Here is a 27,636-nt window from a genome sequence, read left to right on the forward strand (position 1 = left end):
GATCTTAATGGGTGTTGCAGTTTCCTTAAATAGGACTGGTTTGAGCCTCTACAAGAGGTAGAGTTGAAGTTTCTCACTTGGAAAGTGGTCATGCTGTGGCCTTGGCCTCAGGCAGACGAGTGTCTGAATTAGGGGCTCTGTCACACAAGAGTCCTTATTTGATTTTTCAAGAAGATAGATCTGAACTGCGGACACGTCAGCATTTTCTTCCAAAGGTTGTGTCTTATCTCCTTATCAACCAACCTGTGGTGGTGCCAGTGGCTTCTGACACCCCAGCAAACATGTTTGCTAAGTTTTACAGGTTTGTCACCTTGGCTGCTGACGACCTTCAGTTTGGTCAGACAGTTCTGCAGGAACATTAGCACTTTCCCGCCCGTACTGGGAGCTTTGGTACATCCCCATGGTACTAAAATCTACCCCAGCATCCTCTAGGATGTAAGAGAAAATAGGATTTTAATTACCTACCGGTAAATCCTTTTCTCGTAGTCCATAGAGGATGCTGGGTGCCCGCCCAGTGCTAATTTTTCCTGCAGATTACGTTTTATCTTTTTACACATGTTCTCATGTGTTAAGATGTTCACAGCTGTTGCTGTTGCGTTATGCATGCACGTTAGCATGGGTTTTGTTGAAAGCCATGTTTGGCGGCATGTTTTGTATGGTGTGAGCTGGTGTGAATTTCGCCACTAGTTTAATGTCAATTCTTCTCTCGAAGTTGTCCGTCTCCTCGGGCACAGTTCCTATACCAGTCATTCACTCTTTGGGCCCATACAGAATTGGTCCCCCCCACCCCCCAGTTGGGCTGATATCTCCATTTTCCATGTAGGGTTATCTAAAGCATCTGGTTTATCCAGATCAACAGGAACTCTCTGAGGCTCACCCTTTAAAAAGGTCACCTAAACATTGACCTGCTGGTCACATGTCTCTGTGTCTGACATCTTCTGCATAGATTGTGGCACAACTCCTGTGGGTCCTCTGCATGTTTGCTGCAATCACACATAAGGCCTCCTGCATATCTATATTATCCTATACCAGGTTAGTGTTGGCTTGTAGAAATAGCCACTACAGAGGCCCTAGATGCTGGAGTATACGTGTATTCCTAAGGCTGGGTACACACTTGCCAGTGTCGGTGACATCGCTCAAGATCCCCCACAAACAATATTGTTCATACACGATGAACGAGGGGCCTAATTCAGAGCTGATCGCTGTTGTGGGAAATCGCACAGCGGACGATTATCGAACGACTGCGCATGCGTACGGATCGAAAAAATCCTGCGTTTGTTTTATCACTAGGCGAACGCAGGTTGGTTGAAACGGGTGAGTGAGTTGTGAGCGGATTTGCAGATGACCGGCGTTTGCAAAGCTTTTCGCACGGCGTACGCAGACTTGCGCGGCGCGGTTTTACACTCTGGCAACTATCCGATCACAGACCTCTGCAAATTGGCAGAGGAGCGATCAGGTCTGAATTAGGCCCGATATCGTTTGCGTCTGGATGTGGGTGCATGCCGTCTCGTACAATATCTTAAGATTTCAAGTTGAAAACTAAAGACATTGTACTTTAACGACCCTCGGGAGCGCGCATCGTTAACGATATAGGGTATACACACTTGCTGATGTATAAGATGTATCGTCCGATCCGCCGCTTCATATGATATATCGGGGGTACATCGGCAAGTGTGTACCTAGCCTAACAGATATATGCCACTGTCAGTGGCCAAACTTCTTTAGTAGCCGCAATTGTAGAAAGAGAAAATAATTTCATGAAAACTATATGTAACCCCAGAGCACACAGGACAGCATCACGGGAGATCCCTTCTTCTAGCATTATTTAGAAGACAAGGAGGAGAAGGCACAGAAATGTTGGGCAGAACGTTCATCTCCTCATCTCTTACGTGATGCTAGGAAAAGTGATCAAAGAGGTGTTCTGTCCAAAATGGATGATTGTTACTGATCTTGTGGGTTAGAATCCAGAGCATTGAATATTCAGCTGGCACTTAATAAACTGTGTGTAAATTATGTATGCATGTGGAATAAGTCTTTGTACCCCTGTGATACCATACCAATGTGCCACTTGTATTGTTCTATGTGTATAAGATATATAATCATCTGTCTTCCTCAACTTGCCATCTCTGTCCCCTCCCTTGTCTATTTTCATTCCCATCTGTCTTTCAATCTCCCTCTACCCCCCTGTCTCATCCCTGTTTCTTTCCGCCATGTGCCTCTCTCTACTTATATATATCTGTCTTTCTGTCTTCCTTTCATATATCTCTCCACCCCATTGTCTGTCTCCGTATGTCTCTCTTCCCCTTGTCTCTTTCTCTACCTGGTGTCTCACTGTCGTGTAACCCCCCCCTCCCCCACAAGTCTCTCCCTTAGCAACCATAATGACCGCAACCTCACACGCTTCCAGTCACTCAATTTATACTCCTAGCTCAATGTGCCCATATTCTGTGTAATACTGCCTATACCATCCTGTTATCCTCATGTGTAATGCTACCTATAACCCCTGGGCCATCTGTCCACACCCTGCCTAATAACCCTATTGGTCCTATGTGCTTACCCTGCTCCGGGAACTCGCTGACATACTGTGCCGGTGCTGGGTGCAGCTGCTGCACAACGTAGAGAGGCATAGGAGCCTCTCCAGCAGGGTCTCAACTCTTAGGTCCATGTTGTTCTTCTGGTGCCCATCCAGGAGCAGCTGCCCCAACCCCATCAGTCACACTTAGGATGACTTATTACCCACCACAGCTTACACAGCATGTCATCAGGGCTATGACACTACAAGACCAGTGGAGACCTTCTCTCCTCCAGTGAGTGGTGGGGTGGGTTTTGTACCAGCTTGGGGCCTTCACTCTACCAATAGAAGATGGGGAGGTTGCGTTTGCTTGAGCCCTCCTACAGCAGTCCATGTGGAGTCTTCCTGCTGTTTGTCCATCCTTTGCGTCACATTTTGTCACTGAATGATGTCATCCGAGGTCAACGACGAAATATGTTTGAGGCTTATTTTTATTCATACTATTCAACACGCTGAACAATTTGAGTCTTTATATTCATATTCTATATGTATGTGACTATATGTTTTAATTTATCTTTGATTCTAATGTGATGCAACAATCCGATAGCACACCAGTAGATTAATGAATTGTGACAATTTATTGTATAACTTCTAGAGAAATAGAATGCTTTCTCGCATACCTTGATCCTTCTGATGAAACAACTAGTTGTTACGGAAATGCATTTAGTTGCTGACATCACAACACACATCACTATGATACACATTGTTGTCACGTCACACTGCAGCCGACTTTCCATCTGACATAACGCTGTTTGCAGTAGAGAAGTTATAAGAACTAAAAGTTGCTTTCTCAGCAGTTAAACATCTCTTCATTAAAGTTGACCAACCCCCTCATGATGGTATAACCTCTGCATTCCCCAAATCTGCTGTACTGTCCCTATGTTCACCTACATCTTCCTCTAGAATGCAAGGTCTTGTGAACAAGGCCCTCCTTTGAGTATCTGTAAATCTATGGGCCTAATTCAGACCTGATCGCTGTGCTGCAAATGACACTGTCCTGCGATCAGATAGTCATCGCCCAGGGGGGGTGGAAATTCACCCCATGCAAGTGTGCGATTGCATGTGTACGCTGTGTGAAAATTCTCAGTCAGCGGACAGCTGCAGAACCGTTCTCATCACACTCACCGTCTAAATGTTTTTCTCATTCTGTGCAGTCTGTGCATAGCTCAATACTCACTCCTCCAGTGCAAAGAAATCAGGCTGATGTCACACACCCGCCATGAAAATGCTTGGGAATGTCTGCGTTTTTCCAGACACTCACTGAAAACTGGCAGTTACCACCAACAAACGTCCTCTTTCTGTCAGTCACCTTGCAAACGGCCGTGCGTTAGAAATTTTTTACCATCCTGGCGCTGTTTGGCGACACGAGTGCACATTGCGGTGCGTGCGCAGTAGTTTGATAATTGCCCGCTGTGCAAAAACGCACAGCAGCAGTCTGGTATGAATTGTGCCCAATTATCAGCCGATGTCACGGACCTTGTTCCAAGATATTCCAATATCTGGTCCCAGTCTGTCAAAATCACCATTGTGGGTCTAGCAGATTTAATAAAAAAAACAACCACCTGGTGTATCTACTGTTAAAGCAGGTTAACTTATAGGAAGAAAAGCAATACCTTAAACGTATACCTGTACAGGCCGCTGCGACCGCTAAGCATGTATGTGTGAAACCCCTAAACCCCCGCGCGCCGTCACACTGTAAGCACAGAGTAGCTACACGTGAGGCGGAATACACTTTATAACCCCTAGCAGGAAAGGGACACAACACCAATTGTAATTAAATATGTTGGGATCCGACCCACCAACAGTTATTTACTAAACAGGGGGTTACAACAATAATACAATCACATAAGAGAAGAGGCTACAACCAATGGATACATACGTTTGTTCGCCAGCGCCACCCGGTTCCGGTCCTCAGTCAATCTGCAAAGATGACCTTCAGAGAATGTGTTTGACCGGCCAGGCAGCATGGCTTTTATACATTTGTCCAAATTATGAAACAAAGGAATCTGTAATCTCTTCACCCATAGGTCAAGGGCTAGTCATTTACAGTACAGGAGGGGTCATAGGTCGGTTTGAATAGGAGGGCGATACCTGGTCCAGGTGCACTTGCAGATGTTATCCACTGGATTCCCGCCGAATATCAGAGTACAGTAAATACAGTGTAATATTAATATTCTGTTCCTGCGCATAGATATGCGCAGGAGCGTGCTGTCTTCTGCAAACTGCTACCAGAATATTGCTCTTGAAATACTGTACAGCTGGATACCAAACATCACCTCCTAATCTAATTCTGTCCCCTTATATCCTGTAAAGTCTAATCCCTCTGTTGTTGTACCTTTTTAACAAATGAAACTCGTTGGTGTGGTGCATGTAGTCTACGTGTAAATTATGTACTATGTGGATTAAATATGGGATATGTCTTTGTGGCTTTTCCGTGCGAATGCATATGCTACCGTAAATACTCATACCACGCGCTAACACGCAAGACCGCGTGAGCGATTATACGTAGCCTGCGAGTATGCGCACGCACGGCAGAACAAGCACCCGCACGGAGGCCATCTGTGTGGTGTTTGTACGTGATGAATGTGCCTATAATATTTTCGACTTTGACAGTACGGAAATTAATACACTGTGGGGGAGATTCAAATGTTTGAAAAGTCAGTTGGGAGTCTTTTTTTTTCCTGACTAATAGACAGGAAACTCGAGACACCCAACTGACTTTTCAGACATTTGAATCTCCCCCTATGACTCTCCCACTCACTATTCGTTTGCCACCAATAATTGTCACCACAGAAGTTGAATCAGGAGCGGCACACTCAAAGTATGAAGTTTCCAATCTCTACACATGTACAATCTCTTGTCCCAGTTTTTACACAAATAACTAATAGTATACATATATGTAGCATGAGTGAGCTACATCCACAGGCAGTATGGACCCGAAAAGAATCACAGAGGCCAATCTTATTAAATGAAATTTCATATGAGAAAGATACTGAATGCTTAAAGCAGATGCAAAAACAATAAGAATGATCTACAAAGGCAATCCTACGCAAATAAAATAGAAGTCTCATTCACTTTAATCTGTTTGTGGAGAGATGCTAGAAGATGGAGCTATTCGCAATTTTCGATTTGCTCCCCGGAGTTTCAGAATTCTACATAGTATATTGGCCCAAATGTATTAAGCCTTAAAAAGTGATAGTGGAGACTGATATAAGGGTCTATTCATGAAGCAGTGAAAAGATTGCAGAAGTGAGCCTGTGGAGAAGTTGCCCATGGCAACCAATCAGCTGCTCCGTACAGTTGTATAGTATGCAAATTATAAATATTACTTCAATGCTGATTAGTAGCCATGGGCAACTTCTCCACTGGCTCACTTCTCCACACTTTTCACTGCTTTATGACTAGACCCCTGGGATGTGTCTGACTACAGATAATCTCTGTGTGCCCGGCTGCCCTGATCCTGCTAGTTTCTCACAGTCCCAGAAAATACACAATTCCGCTATAAATCTTAGAAGTACTTTCCAGTCTTATTGTAACTATTGGGCAGACATGGTAAACATTCTGCATTGCTACATTTACAGATTGTCTTATATTTATGTATAGATGCATATGTTTGTGCTAGTCTTGCAGCAGCAATATTTTGTCTGTTAACCCACTTTCAACTTTATATTCACGCATAGACAATGACGACGTATTCTACAGCACATTTCAGCTCTGTTGCCACATACTCCTTTCAGTCTCTATGAAAACGTATCTTATTATAAGGAAGTGTTAATATTCCCATATTTATTGTATTCTCTGCAGATGGACACTACAAGAGGAATACCTCAGAGGAACGTCTCTGTTTATCGTCAGATGGTGACATCACAGATGACATCACACAATTTTCTCTAGGAGAAAACTGTGTTACTCCAATGACAAATCCAGTACTACTTAGCACATATATGTCACCTGCTCTCGCTTATCATGAGGAATGTTCCCCTGACAGTGTCACATCTATTACAGCTCTTAAAATAGGTAACACATTCCCCTGTTCTATAGATCAAACATATTTTAAACAGATCACAAAACCTATTACCCATCAGCCAAGGAAGAAGAGAAGTGTGAAGCGATATCCGTGTTCTGAATGTGAGAAAAGTTTTACACAGAGATCACAACTCCTTACACATAGTAAACTTCACACAGGTGAAATATCATTTCCATGCGCTGAGTGTGGGAAATGTTATACAAGGAAAGAACATCTTGTTTCACATCAGAGAAGTCACACGGGTGAGAAGCCATTTCCATGTTCTGAGTGTGGGAAATGTTTTGCACATAAATCAATTCTTGTCACACATGAGAGACGCCACACAGGCGAGAAACCATTTCGATGTTCTGAGTGTGGGAAATGTTTTGCGCAGAAATCGGTTCTTGTTAGACATGAGAGATGTCACACAGGTGAGAAACCATTTGCATGTTCTCAGTGTGGAAAATGTTTTGCACAGAAACAAATTCTTGTTTCACATGAGAGATGCCACACTGGTGAGAAACCATTTCCATGTTCTCAGTGTGGGAAACGTTTTGCATATAAATCAGTTCTTGTTACGCATGAAAAAAGTCACAAAGGTGAGAAACCGTTTAGATGTTCTGAGTGTGGGAAATGTTTTGCATATAAATCCGTTCTTGTTACACATGAGAAAAGTCACAAAGGTGAGAAACCATTTCGATGTTCTGAGTGTGGGAAATGTTTTACACAGAAACCAACTCTAGATAAACATCTTAAAACTCACAGTGGAGAAAAGCAATTACAATGAGCTGAGACATAAGGAGCATTAATACTTTAAATATTGTGTCAATACAAGGTCATGACAAGATGGTACAAACCCCCCTCCCTCCTTCATGCTATATACCCCTCCTCATCGGCACTTTGCTGGCGCTGCTCCTCCCCTTCAGGCACCCTTCTACATATCTGGTGGACATGCCCTCTAATACAGCCCTTCTGGCAGGAAGTCATACACATCTCACAGCGCATCCTTAAGACCCAGATTCCACAGGACCCAGCATTCTGGCTTATCAATCATTCTACAATTCCTGTGTCTCAACACAAACACTCCCTTCTACGACACCTAAGCAACGCAGCACGTGCTGTGATCCCAGCCAAGTGGAGAGCCCACTCTCCACCCACGAGTCGTGCATGGTTCACCAAGTTGAACTATTTTATGAGAATGGAGGATCTGTTTCTATCATCAATAGGCAAATCTAGTGAATTCGTCACCACATGGGCACCTTGGTTGGAATACAAATCCTCCCAGGCTTACCTGGATATTCCCTTGGATGGTAATTAAAATTTTTCCTAGCTACATTCCATAACCTTATTAAGTGGTACCCCTCCCCCCCCCCCCTCCCTCCTCTATGTTCCTAACTCCCTCCGACCTTATCTTACCCTCTTCCTCTCTTACCTCACCCATCTTTCTACTTATATCTTAACGCCTTCGGGTGCCCCCTATTCTTTAACTCTTATTAATATACTATTCTACATACTCAAGAGTTGTGGAGATGCCCTCACGGACGCGGGTAAAATTTATCTCCTGCATCACTAAGTAAACACCACCCTCAACACACCTATGATTCTACAGGGATGTCTACTATTCTTTTAGACATCTGTTTAATGCACTTCAAACTTAATGTATTTGCACTGTTGATGTTGAGATTTTTGTGCCTGTATTTGTGTGGGAGCTTTCCCGCTATCTGTTGATGCATCTAAAACCCTTGAATAAAAAAAACTGATTAAATTACTTTAAATATTGTGGATGCTATTTGTATTAATTTAATTGATGAAAGAGACAAGTACTTTTAAAGATTGCACATATGTGTTCTCTTACATCTTTGATCCGTGCGCTACAAGTCACGTTACACATAACGCGTGAGTGCTGGTTGACTTGGTAGGGCTGAGCGTTTTTATTGCGTTTTTCCAGCGAAAATATATCTTAGATGCAAAGTAGTGTAATAGGACGCACGAGCAGCTTCTGCTGATTAAATGATATGCAGCATGCCTATATTATGTATGTGACTGCGGCTGTATTTACATACAAAATGCTATGCTACAAAAACACTGTAATGTGGCATTTTGGATGCAGATACAGCGGCAATTACACACATTAATTTTAATCAGCAGAAGCTGCTTGTGCGTTTTATTACATTATTTGCGTCTCAGACAAATTTTTGTGGATAAAAAGTTCAAAAACAGCAGGGTGTGACTTCAAGGGCTGTTTAGCATGACTGCAACGAGGAGGTAAGAGGACACATCTGCATACTCAACACATTGACAACACATTGTAAATGACTTACCATCCACAGGCATTGGTGGAATGTACAGTATATGATCAATATAAGATTAGCGCATATCTCTCGTGGGGATCTTAGGGGTCTATTTAGGAAGCAGTGAAAACTGTGGATAACTGAGCCAGTGGAGAAGTTGCCCATAGCAACAAATCAGCTGCTACGTATAATTTTATAGAATGCATTTTTTTAAATGTTACCTCAACACTGGTTGCCATGGGCAACTTCTCCACTGGCTCACTTCTCCACTGTTTTCACTGCTTCATGAATCGACCCCTTATTGCGGTTTGCTCATTCTGTTACACTGAACAACACTCATTTTTATTGCCAATCATATTAGAATGAATTTGGGGTAACTTTATGGTGCTGATTCCAAATAGGAAATCAGTTTTGCTAGAGTGGCTTTAATTTTGGGGCAGATGTATGAAGCGGCACTTATCGTTCCTTACTTGACGGGTACCGTTTCACCGCATTATCGCGGCGAAACAGGTCTGATTATCGGCAGAATGTATGAAACCTCCTGACGATATGTGAGTGCACTAAATCACCTCTCCGGTGATCTGCATCCTCACATTTCGGCTCCGCGTCTTTGGCTGTAGTGTGATCTGTGCACGGGGCTCCTTCATACATCAGAGGACGCATCGAATGCCTATCTTTATCACAAGAAGGCAGTAAAGGCTGGGGGCACTTACAGACCTGCACTATGAATGGTAAACTGGGATTCATGCATTTGAGGGAAGCGGAATATGCAGCCCATAGCTCATTTTATACATCTATCCCTTTTTTAAAAACACGGACAAGAAACAAGGAAAACACAATAGACCGCACAAACCACTCAAATACCAACTGTCCACTGATGGCATCCAATATAACGTATATACGCTGGAGGAATGTTTTCAAATGATCGCGGAGACTAGAATATTCTCATGTCTTACCCTTCTAGAATGTTCCGGTAGAGTCCCATATGGATGTGTTATAGCTATAATCCCAATTAATTGAGGATATCCATTATCTCAAGAACTAGAGCCAATTTAAAAAAAAACTTTCATTTTTGAATTCGGCAACCGCAAAATACCTACATTCATTCAAATATCCCTGGCAACAAAGTTGTTTTTAGGCTTTAGAAAAAATGCAGTGTTTGGGACATAATTATCTTTAGTCACATATGGGTCATGCACTATGTAGACAAAAGTGTTTGGACACTGACAGCAAATTTTATTGATGTCCGTACTTTGTAGGTCCACCACGTGCAGTGATTACTGCAGACATCCTTCTTGGCAAACTGTCCACAAGTTCCTGGATAACAGCAGGCGGTATGTTTTGCCATTCCTCAGTGACCAAGTACAGTGACCAAGTATGACATTGAGAATGTAGAGTCAGCCTAGAACGCACCCATCGTTCCAATTCGTCCCAGAGGTCCTCAATGGGTTCTAGACTTTAGTCCATCTGGGTTACCAAATTTTCTGTATCACCCTAGAAACATGACGGGTGGCATTGTTGTCCTAATAAAAACACTTGTCATTTCTGTAGAACTGTCACAATGTAGGGAGCACAGAGTTATCTGGAACATCTCTATACTTGAGAAAGGGGGGGACCTGGACTGCACATCCTATTACTAAAGATATCTAGAGGTGCTATCATGCTGAGGCTTCTAATACTATGCTGGAGGAAGAGAGATGGAGATGCACACTCCTAGCACTAAGACATCTCTATACTTCTCAGAGTTAATGTGACCATGCATTACAACTGGTGGACCTATGCCAAACCAGCTGAAACAGCCCCACAGCATAATGCCCTCACCTCCGTGCTTTACTGTAGCTACTGTACACTCTGGCATCATACGTTCTTCTGGCAATCGCCAACCCAAACACGTCCATCTGATCTGAAAAGTGTAAATCGTGACTCGTCACTCCATAACACTTGCGCCATTGTTTCAATATCCAGTGTTTGCGCCCTTTACGCCATCGTAAGCGCAGGGATGCATTCTGCTTTGTAATTAGATATTTTTGAGCAGCTGCTCAGCCCATATTATGTTGAAACCAACCCATTAGTGGCCATTTGGAACTCGTGCAGTGATACGCATGGGACGACCCCTGTTTTTCACAGCACCCTGGTTAGCACACTCCGGTCCCTGGGTTGCAGTTTCAGGGGGTCCTCCAGGGCGAGGTGCATTCCTGCAATGACCGTTCTTCCACGCATTTAAAGATAAAAAACAGAGGATTTAGGAACCTTCTGTAAAAGCTGATTAACATACAGGACAGAAAAAGCAATACCTTTTTACACTGAAATTCAAGCAGCTGTGGCTGCTGGATGTTATCTTTAACATACGTACTTTTTACTAACTTAGTGTACACACACACACACCGACACGCTATGAGCACAATGCAGCTACACGTGTGGCTGAAATACACTTTAAACATTAGCAGGAAAGAGACACAACACCAATTGTATATAAAATGCTGGGATCCGACCCACCAACATATAATTGCAAAAAGGGGGTTACAATAACAATACAATCACAATAAAAGAGGCTACAATCAATGGTACATACGTTTGTTTCGTCAGCGCCACACGGACCCGGTGCTCAGTCAATCAAGCTAGATGACCTTTAGAGAGAGAGAGACCGGCCAGGCAGCTTGGCTTTTTATACATTTGGCTAAAACATAATACAATAGAAACTGTAATGTCTTCACCTATAGGTCAAAGGGCTGGTCATATACAGTACAGGAGGGGTCATAGGTTGGTTTGAATAGGTGGGCGATGCCTGGTCCAGGTGTACTTGCAGTTGGTCTCCACTGGGTTCCCGCCAAATATTAGAGTACAGTAAATACAGTATAATAGTAATATTCTGTTCCTGCGCATATCTATGCACAGGAGCGTGCTATCTTCTGCAAATTGCTACCGGAATGTTGCCCTTAACATACCCTACCGCTAGATACCAAACACCACCTCCTAACCTAATGCTGTCCCCTCATATCCTGTAAATGTGAATCCCTTTGTTATTGTACCTTTTTAAACAAGTGTAACTCGCTGGTGTGGTGCACGTGGGCTATGTGTACATTGGGGGTAATTCCAAGTTGATCGCAGCAGGGTTTGTTTTAGCAGTTGGGCAAAACTATGTGCACTGCAGGGGAGGCAGATATAACATGTGCAGAGAGATAGATTTGGGTGTGGTGAGTTCAAACTGAAATCTAAATTGCAGTGTGAAAATAAAGCAGCCAGTATTTACCCTGCACAGAAATAAAATAACCCACCCAAATCTAACTCTTTCTGCACATGTTATATCTGCCTCCCCTGCAGTGCACATGGTTTTGCCCAACTGCTAAAAAGTTTGCTGCTACCATGAACTCTGAATTAGGCCCATTGTGCACTATGTGGATTAAATATGAGATATGTCTGTGGCTTTTCCATGCGAATACAAATGCTACCGTAATTACTGAAACCACGCGCTGATACGCAGGACCGCGTGAGCGGTCATACACAACTTGTGAATATGCGCACGCACGGCAGAACAAGTACGCGCATGGAGGCCATCTGTGTGGTGTTTGTACTTGGTGCGTGTGACAATAATATTTTCTACTTCGACACTTCCTAACATCCACAATGCTTCTCACACTTATACCTCTGACCGAGCAGCCTACGATGATCCCCTTTTCAAGCTCGGTCAGCTTCGTCTGGCAAGCCATTTCGTTAGCAAATGATCTAATCAGCGCCCCTCTACCCATTTTATACCTTCACAAACACGCGTCTGCTGCAGGAACACCATTTCGCTTGCGTGGGGGTGTTTAATCACATTTGTCTACGTAGTGTATAAATTGTCCTGCAATCTGTTCCTCTCACACGGCTCCAGGAATGTGTTCCTACAGTACATATAGAAGTCCCTACTATGTGACTATTCCTTGTATAAGTGCACAATATTTCCCAAACTCAGAATGTTTAGTCACCTATGTATTGCCTATGCTAGAGGTTCCCAAACGCGTTCCTCAAGGCACCCCAACAGTCCGGGTTTTAAATGTATCAATGCTTGGCCACAGGTGACTTAATTAGCACCTTAGTCAATTTGATTTAGCCATCTGTGCTGAGCCATGCATATACCTAAAGCCTGGACAGTTGTAGTGCCTTGAGGACCGTGTTTGGGAAACTCTGGACTATGCCAATACCCAGGTGTATGTGTGTATAACTGAGTGGGCTCTATTGTTTCCAGTTAGTGAGTTATCTCCAATGGTTCCAGCAAGTCTCTGGTTAGGTAACCGTATTCCCTTATCTCCTTAGTTGGTCGTAAGTACCGCCCTCCACTTCTCTTTGGACTTGATTCAGAAAGTTATGGACATTTGTGCAACTGGCATATGTTATGGCTCCTTTCAGTCACATATTGTACTAATAAAATTGTGATAAGGTGACATGAAGCTGATGGATGTCTTGTTCTGAGATATTTAAATGCCTTGGACTCCCACTTTTCAGCCAGCAGAATTTAATGGAGGCTTCCTGGGCCTTAATGCCTTTAAAAGTTTGGATAAGCACCGCTCTCAGTTATGGGTTATGTCGCACAGTCAGATATATGGAGCAGTCTACCCTTTTACTACATTTGTGATGTTCTACATGGTCACCAAAGGCAGTGATGTGATTGGTTCATTTAGTTAGTCTGCCCAGTAACTGTTAAAGTATAAGAATGAGTTCTGCATTTTCCTGCTATTGTGCAATAAACCTGCATTTCTTTTTGGATGTTTGCCATTCTTTATTCAAATGTTTTATTTGCTAAGAATATTGCCTTAATATGGGACCTAGAACTTGTTTTTGGACTTCAGACACCTGTCATTACTATTTTCAAGCTGACCAGATATCATGGTCACGTTCAGTCAGATACCCCATTCACATTGCAAAAATGACCTGGTATATTGCTGGGTTGACGCAGGTCGCTGTGCAGTGCGAAAGGGGTCAGTGACCCATTCCCAGGTTTCCTGACCCAGTAATTCAACCCGGGAATAAGGAAGGGTTATTCCCGGGTTAAATACCTGGTCAAGGGCAGTGTGAAGAGGTTGCCAGGTTGATGCGTCCTGGGACCCATTTACTGCATAGGGAGAGGCGACGCGGAGATGATCTCATCTCCCAGCGCCAACTTCCCACCCGCCCCCGATGCAGTGAACCGAGAGGAGGGAGTCCGAGTAGTGGACTTAGGACCTGATTCAGTAAGGATTGCAAATTCTGATAAATAGCAGAAATACCAATCCTTTGGATCACATGCTGGTGGCCGCCCATCACAGGACAAGGCCACCCAGCATGCTAACCGACGCACCCAAGGCCCCCCCCCCCCCAAAGGCCACTCTGAAATTGCGGGCGTGATCGCAAAAAATAAGGCAGCCTGTCTGCGCCCGCAGTAGGCCTGCTGCCATTTTAGTGATCAGCCCGTCACACCCACCGCTTGCGCCACCACGCCCACGGTTTTTACGCAGCACCCCCGCAATATGCCGGGTCGGGATGCCATCAGGTGGCGGGGACAGAGCCAGCATCGGGGGCGGGTGGGGAGGTGGCGCTGGGAGATGAGATCATAGTAATGACAGGTGTCTGAAGTCCAATAGTCCAAAATTTTACAGGGCTACGATCATGACAATAGACATACGGAGGGATGCCCAGCACAGGGCTATCCCGCCCTGCATGTCAGTGCCGCCCCCTTCCCGCTAAAGCTGCGCTGGCCGGGAGCTACTCCTAAAGTGCAAAAGCATCACCGCTGTGCTTTTTCCTTGTGGTAGTTCCACAGTGAATGTCCAAATGGTACAATAGTCTCTTTTTAACCTGTAACAAGTGTGTCCCTTACCCGCGTTAGGTATGAGATCCCGGTGGCGGTGATCTCAGTCGCCAGAATGCCGGCAGCGGGGCGAGCACTAGAAAGCTCCTTGCGGGCATGCTGAGCTCGCCATACTGCAGGCTCGGGGGCTTCCTGTGCTTGCCACAGGTTCTATTCCCCTCTGTTGGTGTCGTGGACACCCACAAGTAGGAATAGCACTGGCCCCATTGCCGGCATTCTGGCGGCCGGGATCCCAGCATAGGTACTCTGACCGCTAGGATATTAACCACATCCCCCTTTCCCTTAGGCTTCACAGCAAGGTTGGGGAGGACAACAGAACAGAAAACTGGAAATAGTGCAGAGATCTTTGATGAATAAAAAGGTTTTATTCACACAATGCATGTACAATATAAAGACAAAACAAGCATGATAGCAATCCCACATAGCAATCAGGAACAAACAGGTCACCAACCGATATTCCCAACAGATGGTATACAGGAGAACAGCAAGGTAGCAACACCAGTTTTGGTACCCGCTCCACCGAAAGGTGATCCCATTGTCCACCAGATGCCCAGGAGTGTCAACAGAACACCACGCTTCCTGCACTTTGGTCAGAAGTGCCAGTCTCAGAGCAATTCCTTTATGTTCTCAAGGATTCGCTCTCAAGGGCCTGAATTGAAACACCAACGCCGCCAAGTGCATACTGCGGTTCTAATCAGCCGAGTAATCACCAGCAAGTCTGATAGCTGTGGTGCTAATAAACGGCAGTTCATGTTAACATTAATAGGGTGCACCTAGAACTTTAGCAACATTTTCTCTGACGTCCTAGTGGATGCTGGGAACTCCGAAAGGACCATGGGGAATAGCGGGCTCCGAAGGAGGCTGGGCACTCTAGAAAGATTTATGACTACCTGGTGTGCACTGGCTCCTCCCACTATGACCCTCCTCCAAGCCTCAGTTAGATTTTGTTCCCGGCCGAGGTTGGATGCACACTAGGGGCTCTCCTGAGCTCTTAGAAAGAAAGATAGACTTAGGTTTTTTATTTTCAGTGAGACCTGCTGGCAACAGGCTCACTGCAGCGAGGGACTAAGGGGAGAAGAAGCGAACTTGCCTGCTTGCAGCCGGATTGGGCTTCTTAGGCTACTGGACACCATTAGCTCCAGAGGGATCGACCGTAGGCCCAGCCTTGATGTTCGGTCCCGGAGCCGCGCCGCCGTCCCCCTTACAGAGCCAGAAGCAAGAAGAGGTCCAGAAAATCGGCGGCATGAAGACTCTGTCTTCACCAAGGTAGCGCACAGCACTGCAGCTGTGCGCCATTGCTCCTCTCACACACTTCACACTCCGGTCACTGAGGGTGCAGGGCGCTGGGGGGGGGGCGCCCTGAGGCAGCAATAAAAACACCTTGGCTGGCAAAAATACCACAATATATAGCCCCAGAGGCTATATATGTGGTAAATACCCCTGCCAGATTCCATAAAAAAGCGGGAGAATTGTCAGCGGAAAAGGGGCGGAGCTATCTCCTTCAGCACACTGGCGACATTTTTCCCTCACAGCTCCGCTGGAAGGAAGCTCCCTGGCTCTCCCCTGCAGTCTGCAACCACAGTAAGGGTAAAAAAAGAGAGGGGGGGCACTAAATTTAGGCGCAATATATATATTATACATAAAAGCAGCTATAGGGGACATAACTCAGTTAGTCCCTGCATTATATAGCGCTCTGGTGTGTGCTAGAGATGAGCGGGTTCGGTTTCTTTGAATCCGAACCCGCACGAACTTCACTTTTTTTTTCACGGGTCCGAGCGACTCGGATCTTCCCGCCTTGCTCGGTTAACCCGAGCGCGCCCGAACGTCATCATGACGCTGTCGGATTCTCGCGAGACTCGGATTCTATATAAGGAGCCGCGCGTCGCCGCCATTTTCACACGTGCATTGAGATTGATAGGGAGAGGACGTGGCTGGCGTCCTCTCCATTAGAATAGATTAGAAGAGAGAGAGAGAGAGAGAGATTGTGCAGACAGAGTTTACCACAGTGACCAGTGCAGTTGTTGTTAAGTTAACTTTTATTTAATATATCCGTTCTCTGCTATATCCGTTCTCTGCCTGAAAAAAACGATACACAGCAGTCACACAGTGTGACTCAGTCTGTGTGCACTCAGCTCAGCCCAGTGTGCTGCACATCAATGTATAAAAGCTTATAATAATTGTGGGGGAGACTGGGGAGCACTGCAGGTTGTTATAGCAGGAGCCAGGAGTACATAATATTATATTAATTTAAAATTAAACAGTGCACACTTTTGCTGCAGGAGTGCCACTGCCAGTGTGACTAGTGGTGACCAGTGCCTGACCACCAGTATAGTAGTATATTGTTGTATACTATCTCTTTATCAACCAGTCTATATTAGCAGCAGACACAGTACAGTGCGGTAGTTCACGGCTGTGGCTACCTCTGTGTCGGCAGTCGGCACTCGGCAGGCAGTCCGTCCATCCATAATTGTATAATTATATACCACCTAACCGTGGTATTTTTTTTTCTTTCTTTATACCGTCGTCATAGTCATACTAGTTGTTACGAGTATACTACTATCTCTTTATCAACCAGTGTACAGTGCGGTAGTTCACGGCTGTGGCTACCTCTGTGTCGGCAGTCGGCAGGCAGTCCGTCCATCCATAATTGTATTATTATAATATATACCACCTAACCGTGGTTTTTTTTTCATTCTTTATACCGTCATAGTGTCATACTAGTTGTTACGAGTATACTACTATCTCTTTATCAACCAGTGTACAGTGCGGTAGTTCACGGCTGTGGCTACCTCTGTGTCGGCAGTCGGCAGGCAGTCCGTCCATCCATAATTGTATTATAATATATACCACCTAACCGTGGTTTTTTTTTCATTCTTTATACCGTCATAGTGTCATACTAGTTGTTACGAGTATACTACTATCTCTTTATCAACCAGTGTACAGTGCGGTAGTTCACGGCTGTGGCTACCTCTGTGTCGGCAGTCGGCAGGCAGTCCGTCCATCCATAATTGTATTATAATATATACCACCTAACCGTGGTTTTTTTTTCATTCTTTATACCGTCATAGTCAGTCATACTAGTTGTTACGAGTATACTACTATCTCTTTATCAACCAGTGTACAGTGCGGTAGTTCACGGCTGTGGCTACCTCTGTGTCGGCACTCGGCAGCCCGTCCATAATTGTATATACCAGTGACCTAACCGTGGTTTTTTTTTCTTTCTTTATACATACATACTAGTTACGAGTATACTATCTCTTTATCAACCAGTCTATATATTAGCAGCAGACACAGTACAGTGCGGTAGTTCACGGCTGTGGCTACCTCTGTGTCGGCACTCGGCAGCCCGTCCATAATTGTATATACCACCTAACCGTGGTTTTTTTTTCTTTCTTTATACATACATACTAGTTACGAGTATACTATCTCTTTATCAACCAGTCTATATATTAGCAGCAGACACAGTACAGTGCGGTAGTTCACGGCTGTGGCTACCTCTGTGTCGGCACTCGGCAGCCCGTCCATAATTGTATATACCAGTGACCTAACCGTGGTTTTTTTTTCTTTCTTTATACATACATACTAGTTACGAGTATACTATCTCTTTATCAACCAGTCTATATATTAGCAGCAGACACAGTACAGTGCGGTAGTTCACGGCTGTGGCTACCTCTGTGTCGGCACTCGGCAGCCCGTCCATAATTGTATATACCACCTAACCGTGGTTTTTTTTTCTTTCTTTATACATACATACTAGTTACGAGTATACTATCTCTTTATCAACCAGTCTATATATTAGCAGCAGACACAGTACAGTGCGGTAGTTCACGGCTGTGGCTACCTCTGTGTCGGCACTCGGCAGCCCGTCCATAATTGTATACTAGTATCCAATCCATCCATCTCCATTGTTTACCTGAGGTGCCTTTTAGTTGTGCCTATTAAAATATGGAGAACAAAAATGCCACTCCTAGATGGGCCCGGTGTTTGTGTCGGCCACTAGGGTCGCTTATCTTACTCACACAGCTACCTCATTGCGCCTCTTTTTTTCTTTGCGTCATGTGCTGTTTGGGGAGGGTTTTTTGGAAGGGACATCCTGCGTGACACTGCAGTGCCACTCCTAGATGGGCCCGGTGTTTGTGTCGGCCACTAGGGTCGCTTATCTTACTCACACAGCGACCTCGGTGCAAATTTTAGGACTAAAAATAATATTGTGAGGTGTGAGGTATTCAGAATAGACTGAAAATGAGTGTAAATTATGGTTTTTGAGGTTAATAATACTTTGGGATCAAAATGACCCCCAAATTCTATGATTTAAGCTGTTTTTTAGTGTTTTTGGAAAAAAACACCCGAATCCAAAACACACCCGAATCCGACAAAAATAATTCGGTGAGGTTTTGCCAAAACGCGTTCGAACCCAAAACACGGCCGCGGAACCGAACCCAAAACCAAAACACAAAACCCGAAAAATTTCAGGCGCTCATCTCTAGTGTGTGCTGGCATATTCTCACTCTGTCCCTCCAAAGGGCTTTTGTGGGTCCTGTCCTCGTTTAGAGCATTCCCTGTGTGTCTGCGGTGTGTCGGTACGGCTGTGTCGACATGTTTGATGAGGATAATGATGTGGAGGCGGAGCAGATGCCTTTAGAAGGGATGTCACCCCCTGCGGGGCAGACACCTGAGTGGATGAGCTTATAGAAAGAAATGAGTGAACGTATAGACTCCTTACATAAAAAATTTGACGACATGCCAACTGTGGGACAGCCGAGTTCTCAGCTCGTGCCTGTTCAGGTGTCTCAAAGGTCTTCAGGGGCTGTAAAACGCCCGTTACCTCAGACAGATGTCGACACTGATACTGACACCAGTGTCGACGACGATGAGTCTAATCTGATGCCCACTAAGGCCATTCACGGTATGATTGAGGCAATGAAAGAGGTGTTAAACATTTCTGATTTACATCCAGGTACCACAAAAAAGGGTATTATGTTTGGGGAGAAAAAACTACCCGTAGTTTTTCCCCCATCAGAGGAATTAAATGAAGTGTGTGAAGAAGCGTGGCTTTCCCCTGATAAAAAATTGGTAATTCCTAAAAAGATACTAATGGCGTTCCCTTTCCCGCCAGAGGATAGGTCACGTTGGGAAACACCCCCTAGGGTGGATAAAGCGCTCACACGTTTGTCTAAAAAGGTGGCACTACCGTCTCAGGATACGGCCGCCCTTAAGGAACCTGCTGATAGAAGGCAGGAGGCAATCCTGAAGTCTGTATACACACACTCAGGCATTATACTTAGACCAGCTATTGCGTCAGCATGGATGTGCAGTGCTGCCGCTGCGTGGTCAGATAAACTGTCAGAAAATATTGACACACTAGACAGACACGATTCTGCTAACCATAGACCATATCAAAGACTCAGTCTTATATATGAGAGATGCATAGAGGGAGATCTGCCGGCTGGCATCTAAAGTAAGTGCATTGTCCATTTCGGCTAGGAGATGTTTATGGACTCGCCAGTGGACTGGAGATGCAGATTCCAAAAGGCACATGGAAGTTTTGCCTTATAAAGGGGAGGAATTATTTGGGGATGGTCTCTCGGACCTAGTTTCCACAGCAACGTCTGGGAAGTCAGCATTTTTACCCCATGTCCCCTCACAGCCTAAGAAGGCGCCATTTTATCAGGTTCAGTCCTTTCGGACCCAGAAAAACAAGCGTGGAAAAGGAGGGTCTTTTCTGTCTAGAGGCAGAGGTAGGGGAAAAAGGCTGCAACAAACAGCAGGTTCCCAGGAGCAAAAGTCCTCCCCCGCTTCTTCTTCCAAGTCCGCCACATGACGGTGGGGCTCCACGGGCGGAGCCAGGTACGGTGGGGGCCCGCCTCAAGAATTTCAGCGATCAGTGGGCTCGCTCACAGGTGGATCCCTGGATCCTTCAAATTGTATCTCAGGGGTACAAACTGGAATTCGAGGCGGCTCCACCCCACCGGTTCCTAAAATCTGCCTTGCCGATTGCTCCCTCAGACAGGGAGGCGGTGCTAGCGGCAATTAACAAGCTGTATTCCCAGCAGGTGATAATCAAGGTACCCCTACTTCAACAAGGCCGGGGTTACTATTCCATACTATTTGTGGTGCCGAAACCGGACGGTTCGGTAAGACCCATTTTAAATTTGAAATCCTTGAACACATACATAAAAAAATTCAAGTTCAAGATGGAATCGCTCAGGGCGGTTATTGCAAGCCTGGACGAGGGGGATTACATGGTATCCCTGGACATCAAGGATGCTTACCTGCATGTCCCCATTTATCATGCTCACCAGGAGTACCTCAGATTTGTGGTACAGGATTGCCATTACCAATTCCAGACGCTGCCGTTTGGACTGTCCACGGCACCGAGGGTATTTACCAAGGTTATGGCGGAAATGATGATACTCCTTCGGAAAAAGGGAGTTTTAATTATCCCGTACTTGGACGATCTCCTAATAAAGGCACGGTCCAAGGAACAGTTGTTGGTGGGAGTAGCACTATCTCAGGAAGTGCTGCACCAGCACGGCTGGATTCTGAATATCCCAAAGTCACAGCTGGTTCCGACGACACGTCTAATGTTCCTGGGGATGATTCTGGACACAGTCCAGAAAAAAGTGTTTCTCCCGGAGGAGAAAGCCAGGGAGTTGTCTTCGCTAGTCAGAGACCTCCTGAGACCAAAACAGGTATCGGTGCATCACTGCACGCGGGTCCTGGGAAAAATGGTGGCTTCTTACGAAGCAATTCCATTCGGCAGGTTCCATGCCAGAATTTTTCAGTGGGACCTGTTAGACAAGTGGTCCGGATCGCATCTTCAGATGCATCGCTTAATAACCCTGTCTCCAAGAACCAGGGTGTCTCTTCTGTGGTGGCTGCAGAGTGCTCATCTTCTGGAGGGCCGCAGATTCGGCATACAGGACTGGGTCCTGGTGACCACGGATGCCAGCCTTCGAGGCTGGGGGGCAGTCACACGGGGAAGAAACTTCCAAGGACTATGGTCAAGTCAGGAGACTTCCCTTCACATAAATATTCTGGAACTAAGGGCCATTTACAATGCCCTAAGTCAAGCAAAATCCCTGCTCCTACACCAGCCGGTGCTGATCCAGTCAGACAACATCACGGCAGTCGCCCATGTGAATCAACAGGGCGGCACAAGAAGCAGGATGGCAATGGCAGAAGCCACAAGAATTCTCAGATGGGCGGAAAATCATCTACTAGCACTGTCAGCAGTGTTCATTCCGGGAGTGGACAACTGGGAAGCAGACTTTCTCAGCAGGCACGACCTCCACCCGGGAGAGTGGGAACTTCATCTAGAAGTCTTCCAAATGATTGTAAATCAGTGGGATTGTCCACAGGTGGACATGATGGCGTACCGCCTAAACAAAAAACTAGAGAGGTATTGCGCCAGGTCAAGAGACCCTCAGGCAATAGCTGTGGACGCTCTAGTGACACCGTGGGTGTATCAGTCAGTTTATGTGTTCCCTCCTCTGCCTCTCATACCAAAGGTATTGAGAATAATAAGAAGGCGAGGAGTAAACACAATTCTCGTGGTTCCGGATTGGCCAAGACGAGCGTGGTACCCGGAACTTCAAGAGATGATCTCAGAGGACCCGTGGCCTCTGCCGCTCAGACAAGACCTGCTACAGCAAGGGCCCTGTCTGTTCCAAGACTTACCGCGGCTGCGTTTGACGGCATGGCGGATGAACGCCAGGAAAGAGGTTACAGCAAATCATTATCACCGCATATGGCGGAAATATGTTGCATGGTGTGAGGTCGAAAGGGCCCCAACAGAGGAATTTCAACTAGGTCGATTTCTGCATTTCCTGCAAGCAGGAGTGAATATGGGCCTAAAATTAGGTTCCATTAAGGTACAGATCTCGGCTCTGTCGATTTTCTTTCAAAAAGAACTAGCTTCAGTACCTGAAGTTCAGACATTTGTAAAAGGAGTGCTGCATATTCAGCCCCCATTTGTGCCTCCTGTGGCACCTTGGGATCTCAACGTGGTGTTGAGTTTCTTAAAATCACATTGGTTTGAGCCACTAAAGACCGTGGATCTGAAATATCTCACGTGGAAATTGGTCATGTTATTGGCCTTGGCTTCGGCCAGGCGAGTATCAGAATTGGCGGCTTTATCATGAAAAAGCCCTTATCTAATTTTCCATACGGATAGGGCAGAATTGAGGACTCGTCCCCAGTTTCTCCCTAAGGTGGTGTCAGCGTTTCACCTGAACCAGCCTATTGTGGAGCCTGCGGCTACTAAGGACTTGGAGGACTCCAAGTTGCTAGACGTTGTCAGGGCCCTGAAAATATATGTTTCCAGGACAGCTGGAGTCAGAAAATCTGACTCGCTGTTTATTTTATATGCACCCAACAAGCTGGGTGCTCCTGCTTCTAAGCAGACTATTGCTCGTTGGATTTGTAATACAATTTAGCTTGCACATTCTGTGGCAGGCCTGCCACAGCCAAAATCTGTCAATGCCCATTCCACAAGGAAGGTGGGCTCATCTTGGGCGGCTGCCCGAGGGGTCTCGGCTTTACAACTTTGCCGAGCAGCTACTTGGTCAGGGGCAAACACGTTTGCAAAAATTCTACAAATTTGATACCCTGGCTACGGAGGACCTGGAGTTCTCTCATTCGGTGCTGCAGAGTCATCCGCACTCTCCCGTCCGTTTGGGAGCTTTGGTATAATCCCCATGGTCCTTTCGGAGTTCCCAGCATCCACTAGGACGTCAGAGAAAATAAGAATTTACTCACCGGTAATTCTATTTCTCGTAGTCCGTAGTGGATGCTGGGCGCCCATCCCAAGTGCGGATTGTCTGCAATACTTGTACATAGTTATTGTTAACTAAATCGGGTTATTGTTGAGCCATCTGTTGAGAGGCTCAGTTGTTTAATACTGTTAACTGGGTATAATATCACGAGTTATTCGGTGTGATTGGTGTGGCTGGTATGAGTCTTACCCGGGATTCAAAATCCTTCCTTATTGTGTACGCTCGTCCGGGCACAGTGTCCTAACTGAGGCTTGGAGGATGGTCATAGTGGGAGGAGCCAGTGCACACCAGGTAGTCATAAATCTTTCTAGAGTGCCCAGCCTCCTTCGGAGCCCGCTATTCCCCATGGTCCTTTCGGAGTTCCCAGCATCCACTACGGACTACGAGAAATAGAATTACCGGTGAGTAAATTCTTATTTTCTGGCTATGAACTGCTTAATAAGTTGTCTAACCTGAACGACAAATATGCTTAACCACTTGCCTGGCATGGTCGCATCAGATGTGACCATGCCTGCAGGTGCTTTATCTGACCTGGTCGTGCAGGATGCGACCAGTCAGATAAACTGTATTAGCAGCGGCAGAGAAGGGAAACTTCCCTCCGCTGCTGCTGTCAGAGGTCCCTCTGCCTTCCAGGACCCAACCCCAGTGTTGCCGCGCTACCGATCATTGCTGATTGGTCAGCACGGCAGGATCCCCCCCCAGACAATAACAGCCGCTGGTAAGTGTAAATCATTGCCCCCATGACCCCCCAGACCTCTCCTGTGTACCTGGCAGCTGTCCAGGCTCTAAAAACTAAAGTTGCAATGGTGTTGCCGATCGATGTTCCGATGTTTGTGGGGAAAAATATATTGTTTTTAAAAAAAATAAATCTTTTTTTTTACTAAAATTATTTTGGATAAGGTTAAATTCATCTTCTTCACCTAATTCACTCAGAAAAAACTCAGACAATTTCTGAGTGGGAACTGTTTATGCACAAAATAACACAGTTATCCAAATGGATTTTAATTAACAGATATCTGTTATAGGCCCTACACACTAGGGGATTGGCCACCGAGGTGGCAGATGGACGACCTGGCTGCAGCAGGAGAGGGAGAGGGGTAGTGACGGGTGGAGTGAAATTTCTTCACTCATCCGACACCCGGCCCCATGGCCCTGCATGCTAATATGGACGAGATTGTCCATATTGGTATGCATGTATAAACGAGGCGGCACCAAAGATGTGTGAGTGCGGGGTCACGCATCGTTCATCGTTGGTACCTACACACTGAACGATATGAGCGAGTTCTCGTTCATTCCTTTCACTTAGATCTTTAAGTGTGTAGGGCCCATTAATGCTGCTCTGAAAGAACTTCTACTAGTTATATGCTGCTCAGTGGCGGAACAAGCAAGCGGTGGGCCCAGGTGCGACAAAATGCTTTGGGCCCCCCCCCCCCCCATCCAAGTCCACCCCAGGGGCAAAAATACATAGTGGCGTGGCTTCGTGGGGAAGGGGTGTGGCCACAAAATAATACCAACACAGTAGTCTCCATTATTCAAATTACGCCGCACAGTAGCACCACTACACCAGGTAGAGACCCTTTTACACCTTACAGCGAACAGATTCCTCTTTTTACACATTACAGCAGACAGCGTGCCCTTTTTACACATAACGGCAGACAGCGTGCCCTTTTTACACATAACGGCAGACCGCGTTGTTACACATTACGGCAGACAGCGTGCCCTTGTTACACATAACGGCAGACAGCGTGCCCTTGTTACACATTACGGCAGACAGCGTGCCCTTGTTACACATTACGGCAGACAGCGTCCCCATTTTTACACATTACGGCAGGCAGATTCCTCCTTTTTACACATAGCAGCAGGCAGATTCCCCATTTTTACACATAGCGTCAGGCAGCCCCCCTTTTTTACACATTACGGCAGGCAGATTCCCCATTTTTACACATAGCGTCGGGCAGATTACCCCTTTTTACACATAACGGCAGACCGCGTGCCCTTGTTACACATTACGGCAGACAGCGTGCCCTTTTTACACATTACGGCAGACAGCGTGCCCTTTTTACACATTACGGCAGACAGCGTGCCCTTGTTACACATTACGGCAGACAGCGTCCCCATTTTTACACATTACGGCAGGCAGTCCCCCCTTTTTACACACTGCGGCAGGCGAAAGAAAGAAAGAAAGAAAGAAAGAAAGAATGAATGAATTATACTTACCCTCTCCGCCTCAGGCTCCTCGGTGCAGCGTCAGAGACGATTCCCGGGCTGGAGAGAAGGAGGAGGAGGGAGCCGCAGCAGCGCTGTGTTACTGGTGGAGGCGCTGCTGCTGCTGCCCCTCTGCTTCCCTATAGGCTGTTCTCGGAAGACAGCCTATAGGGAAGCAGAGGGGCAGCAGCAGCAGCGCCTCCACCAGTAACAAAGCGCTGCTGCGGCTCCCTTCTCCGTCTCCCTCCTCCTCCTTCCCCCGTCTGTACCGCTGCTCAGCTCCTATCTCCGGGCGGCTGGGCGCTGCGGGCAGCGGTTGCCCGCAGCGCACAGCGGCATGTAATGAGTCAGTTTGACTCATGACATGCTTGGGCCCCTGGACAGAGGCGGGCCCCAGTGCAGTGCACTGCTTGCACTGCCGGTAGTTCCGCCTCTGATGCTGCTGTTTGACCTACTTAACTGACGTTTTTTTTCCAAAAATTGTCGTTTTTTTAACGAGTGAGTTAGGTGAAGAACACGTATTCAACCTTATCCAAAATGATTTTAGTGAAAATATATATATATTTTTTTTTCTTCCCAAACATCGGTCTTCAACATTGGAACATTGCGACCATCAAAACGCCGGACTTTGTTTTAAAAGCCGGGACAGCCAGCAGGTACACAGAAGGGGGAGGGGGTGCTTGGGGCGTTAATTAACACTTTCCCAGCGGCTGCTGTTGTCTGCATCCGCTGGGTAGGGGGGTCTTGCCGTGTTGACTGATCAGCAGTGACAGGCAGTATGGCGGACACTGGGGGAGGGTGCGGGAAAGGCAGAGGGACCTTTCGGTCCCCCCGAGAGCTGCAGCTGCGGGAAGTTTCCCTTACCTGCAGTTGCACATGCTGTTTATCTGACTGGTCGCATCCTGTGCGACCAGGGTAAATAAAGCACTTGCTGGTGTAGTCGCATCTGATGCGACCATGCCAGGCAAGTGGTTAAGGAGCATTACTGACAGGGCCGTAACTACGTGTGTGCTAAGTGGGCTTGGCACACAGCGCAGTTGCCCTGAGGGCGCACGGCCAGCAGCATGTAATGAGTCAAATTGACTCATTACATGCCGCCTCTGAAGTCTGCGCCGTGCGCCGCGCTGTGGAGGGAGAAGACAGCAGCGCTGGGCAGCGGAGGAGGAGGGAGGGGGAGCAGGGAGCCGCAGCAGCGCTATTTCATTGTAAGCGCCGCTGCAGCATCCCCCTCTCCTTCCGTATAGGCTGCCTGGCGCTGCTGTGGATGCTGGGATGCGGTTCCTCCATCCCAGCATCCACAGCAGCGCCGGGCAGCCTATACGGAAGTAGAGGAAGATGCTGCAGCGGCGCTTACTACCAATGACATAGCGCTGCTGCGGCTCCAGTCCCCCTCCCTCCTTGTCCGATGCCTGCACAGAGGGAGATGCCAGCACGAGGAGCCTGTCAGCGGGGAAAAGGTAAGTATATTCCTCTCTCTTTCTTTCTCTCTCTCTCTCTCTCTCTCTCTCTGGGGGACACAGTCTGCCATTATGTGTAAAAAGGGGTCCTGGCTGCTGCAATGTGTAAAAAGGGAGCCTGGCTGCCGCAATGTGTAAAAAGGGGGACTGGCTGCCGCAATGTGTAAAAAGGGGGACTGGCTGCCGCAATGTGTAAAAAGGGGGACTGGCTGCCGCAATGTGTAAAAAGGGGGACTGGCTGCCGCAATGTGTAAAAAGGGGGCCTGGCTGCCGCAATGTGTAAAAAGGGGGCCTGGCTGCCGCAATGTGTAAAAAGGGGGCCTGGCTGCCGCAATGTGTAAAAAGGGGGACTGGCTGCCGCAATGTGTAAAATGGGGGCCTGGCTGTCGCAATGTGTAAAATGGGGGCCTGGCTGCCGCAATGTGTAAAAAGGGGGCCTGGCTGCCGCAATGTGTAAAAAGGGGGCCTGGCTGCCGCAATGTGTAAAACAGGCGGACTGGCTGC

At 46.5% G+C, this 27,636-nt stretch overlaps 1 protein-coding gene across 1 annotated transcript in view; it reads left to right on the plus strand.

The window, feature by feature from the left end:
- LOC135057051 (zinc finger protein 1 homolog) overlaps positions 1-8,346 on the plus strand; it is a 59,935-nt gene extending 51,589 nt beyond the window's left edge. The window contains exon 11 of the mRNA XM_063962930.1: positions 6,377-8,346. Coding sequence (XP_063819000.1) covers positions 6,377-7,365 — 989 coding nt within the window. The 3' untranslated portion in view covers positions 7,366-8,346. The remainder of the gene's footprint in view (positions 1-6,376) is intronic.
- The last annotated feature ends 19,290 nt before the right edge of the window (positions 8,347-27,636 follow it).

The sequence above is a fragment of the Pseudophryne corroboree genome, chromosome 3, assembly GCF_028390025.1.
Source record: "Pseudophryne corroboree isolate aPseCor3 chromosome 3, aPseCor3.hap2, whole genome shotgun sequence".
In the NCBI taxonomy this organism is placed as follows: domain Eukaryota; kingdom Metazoa; phylum Chordata; class Amphibia; order Anura; family Myobatrachidae; genus Pseudophryne; species Pseudophryne corroboree.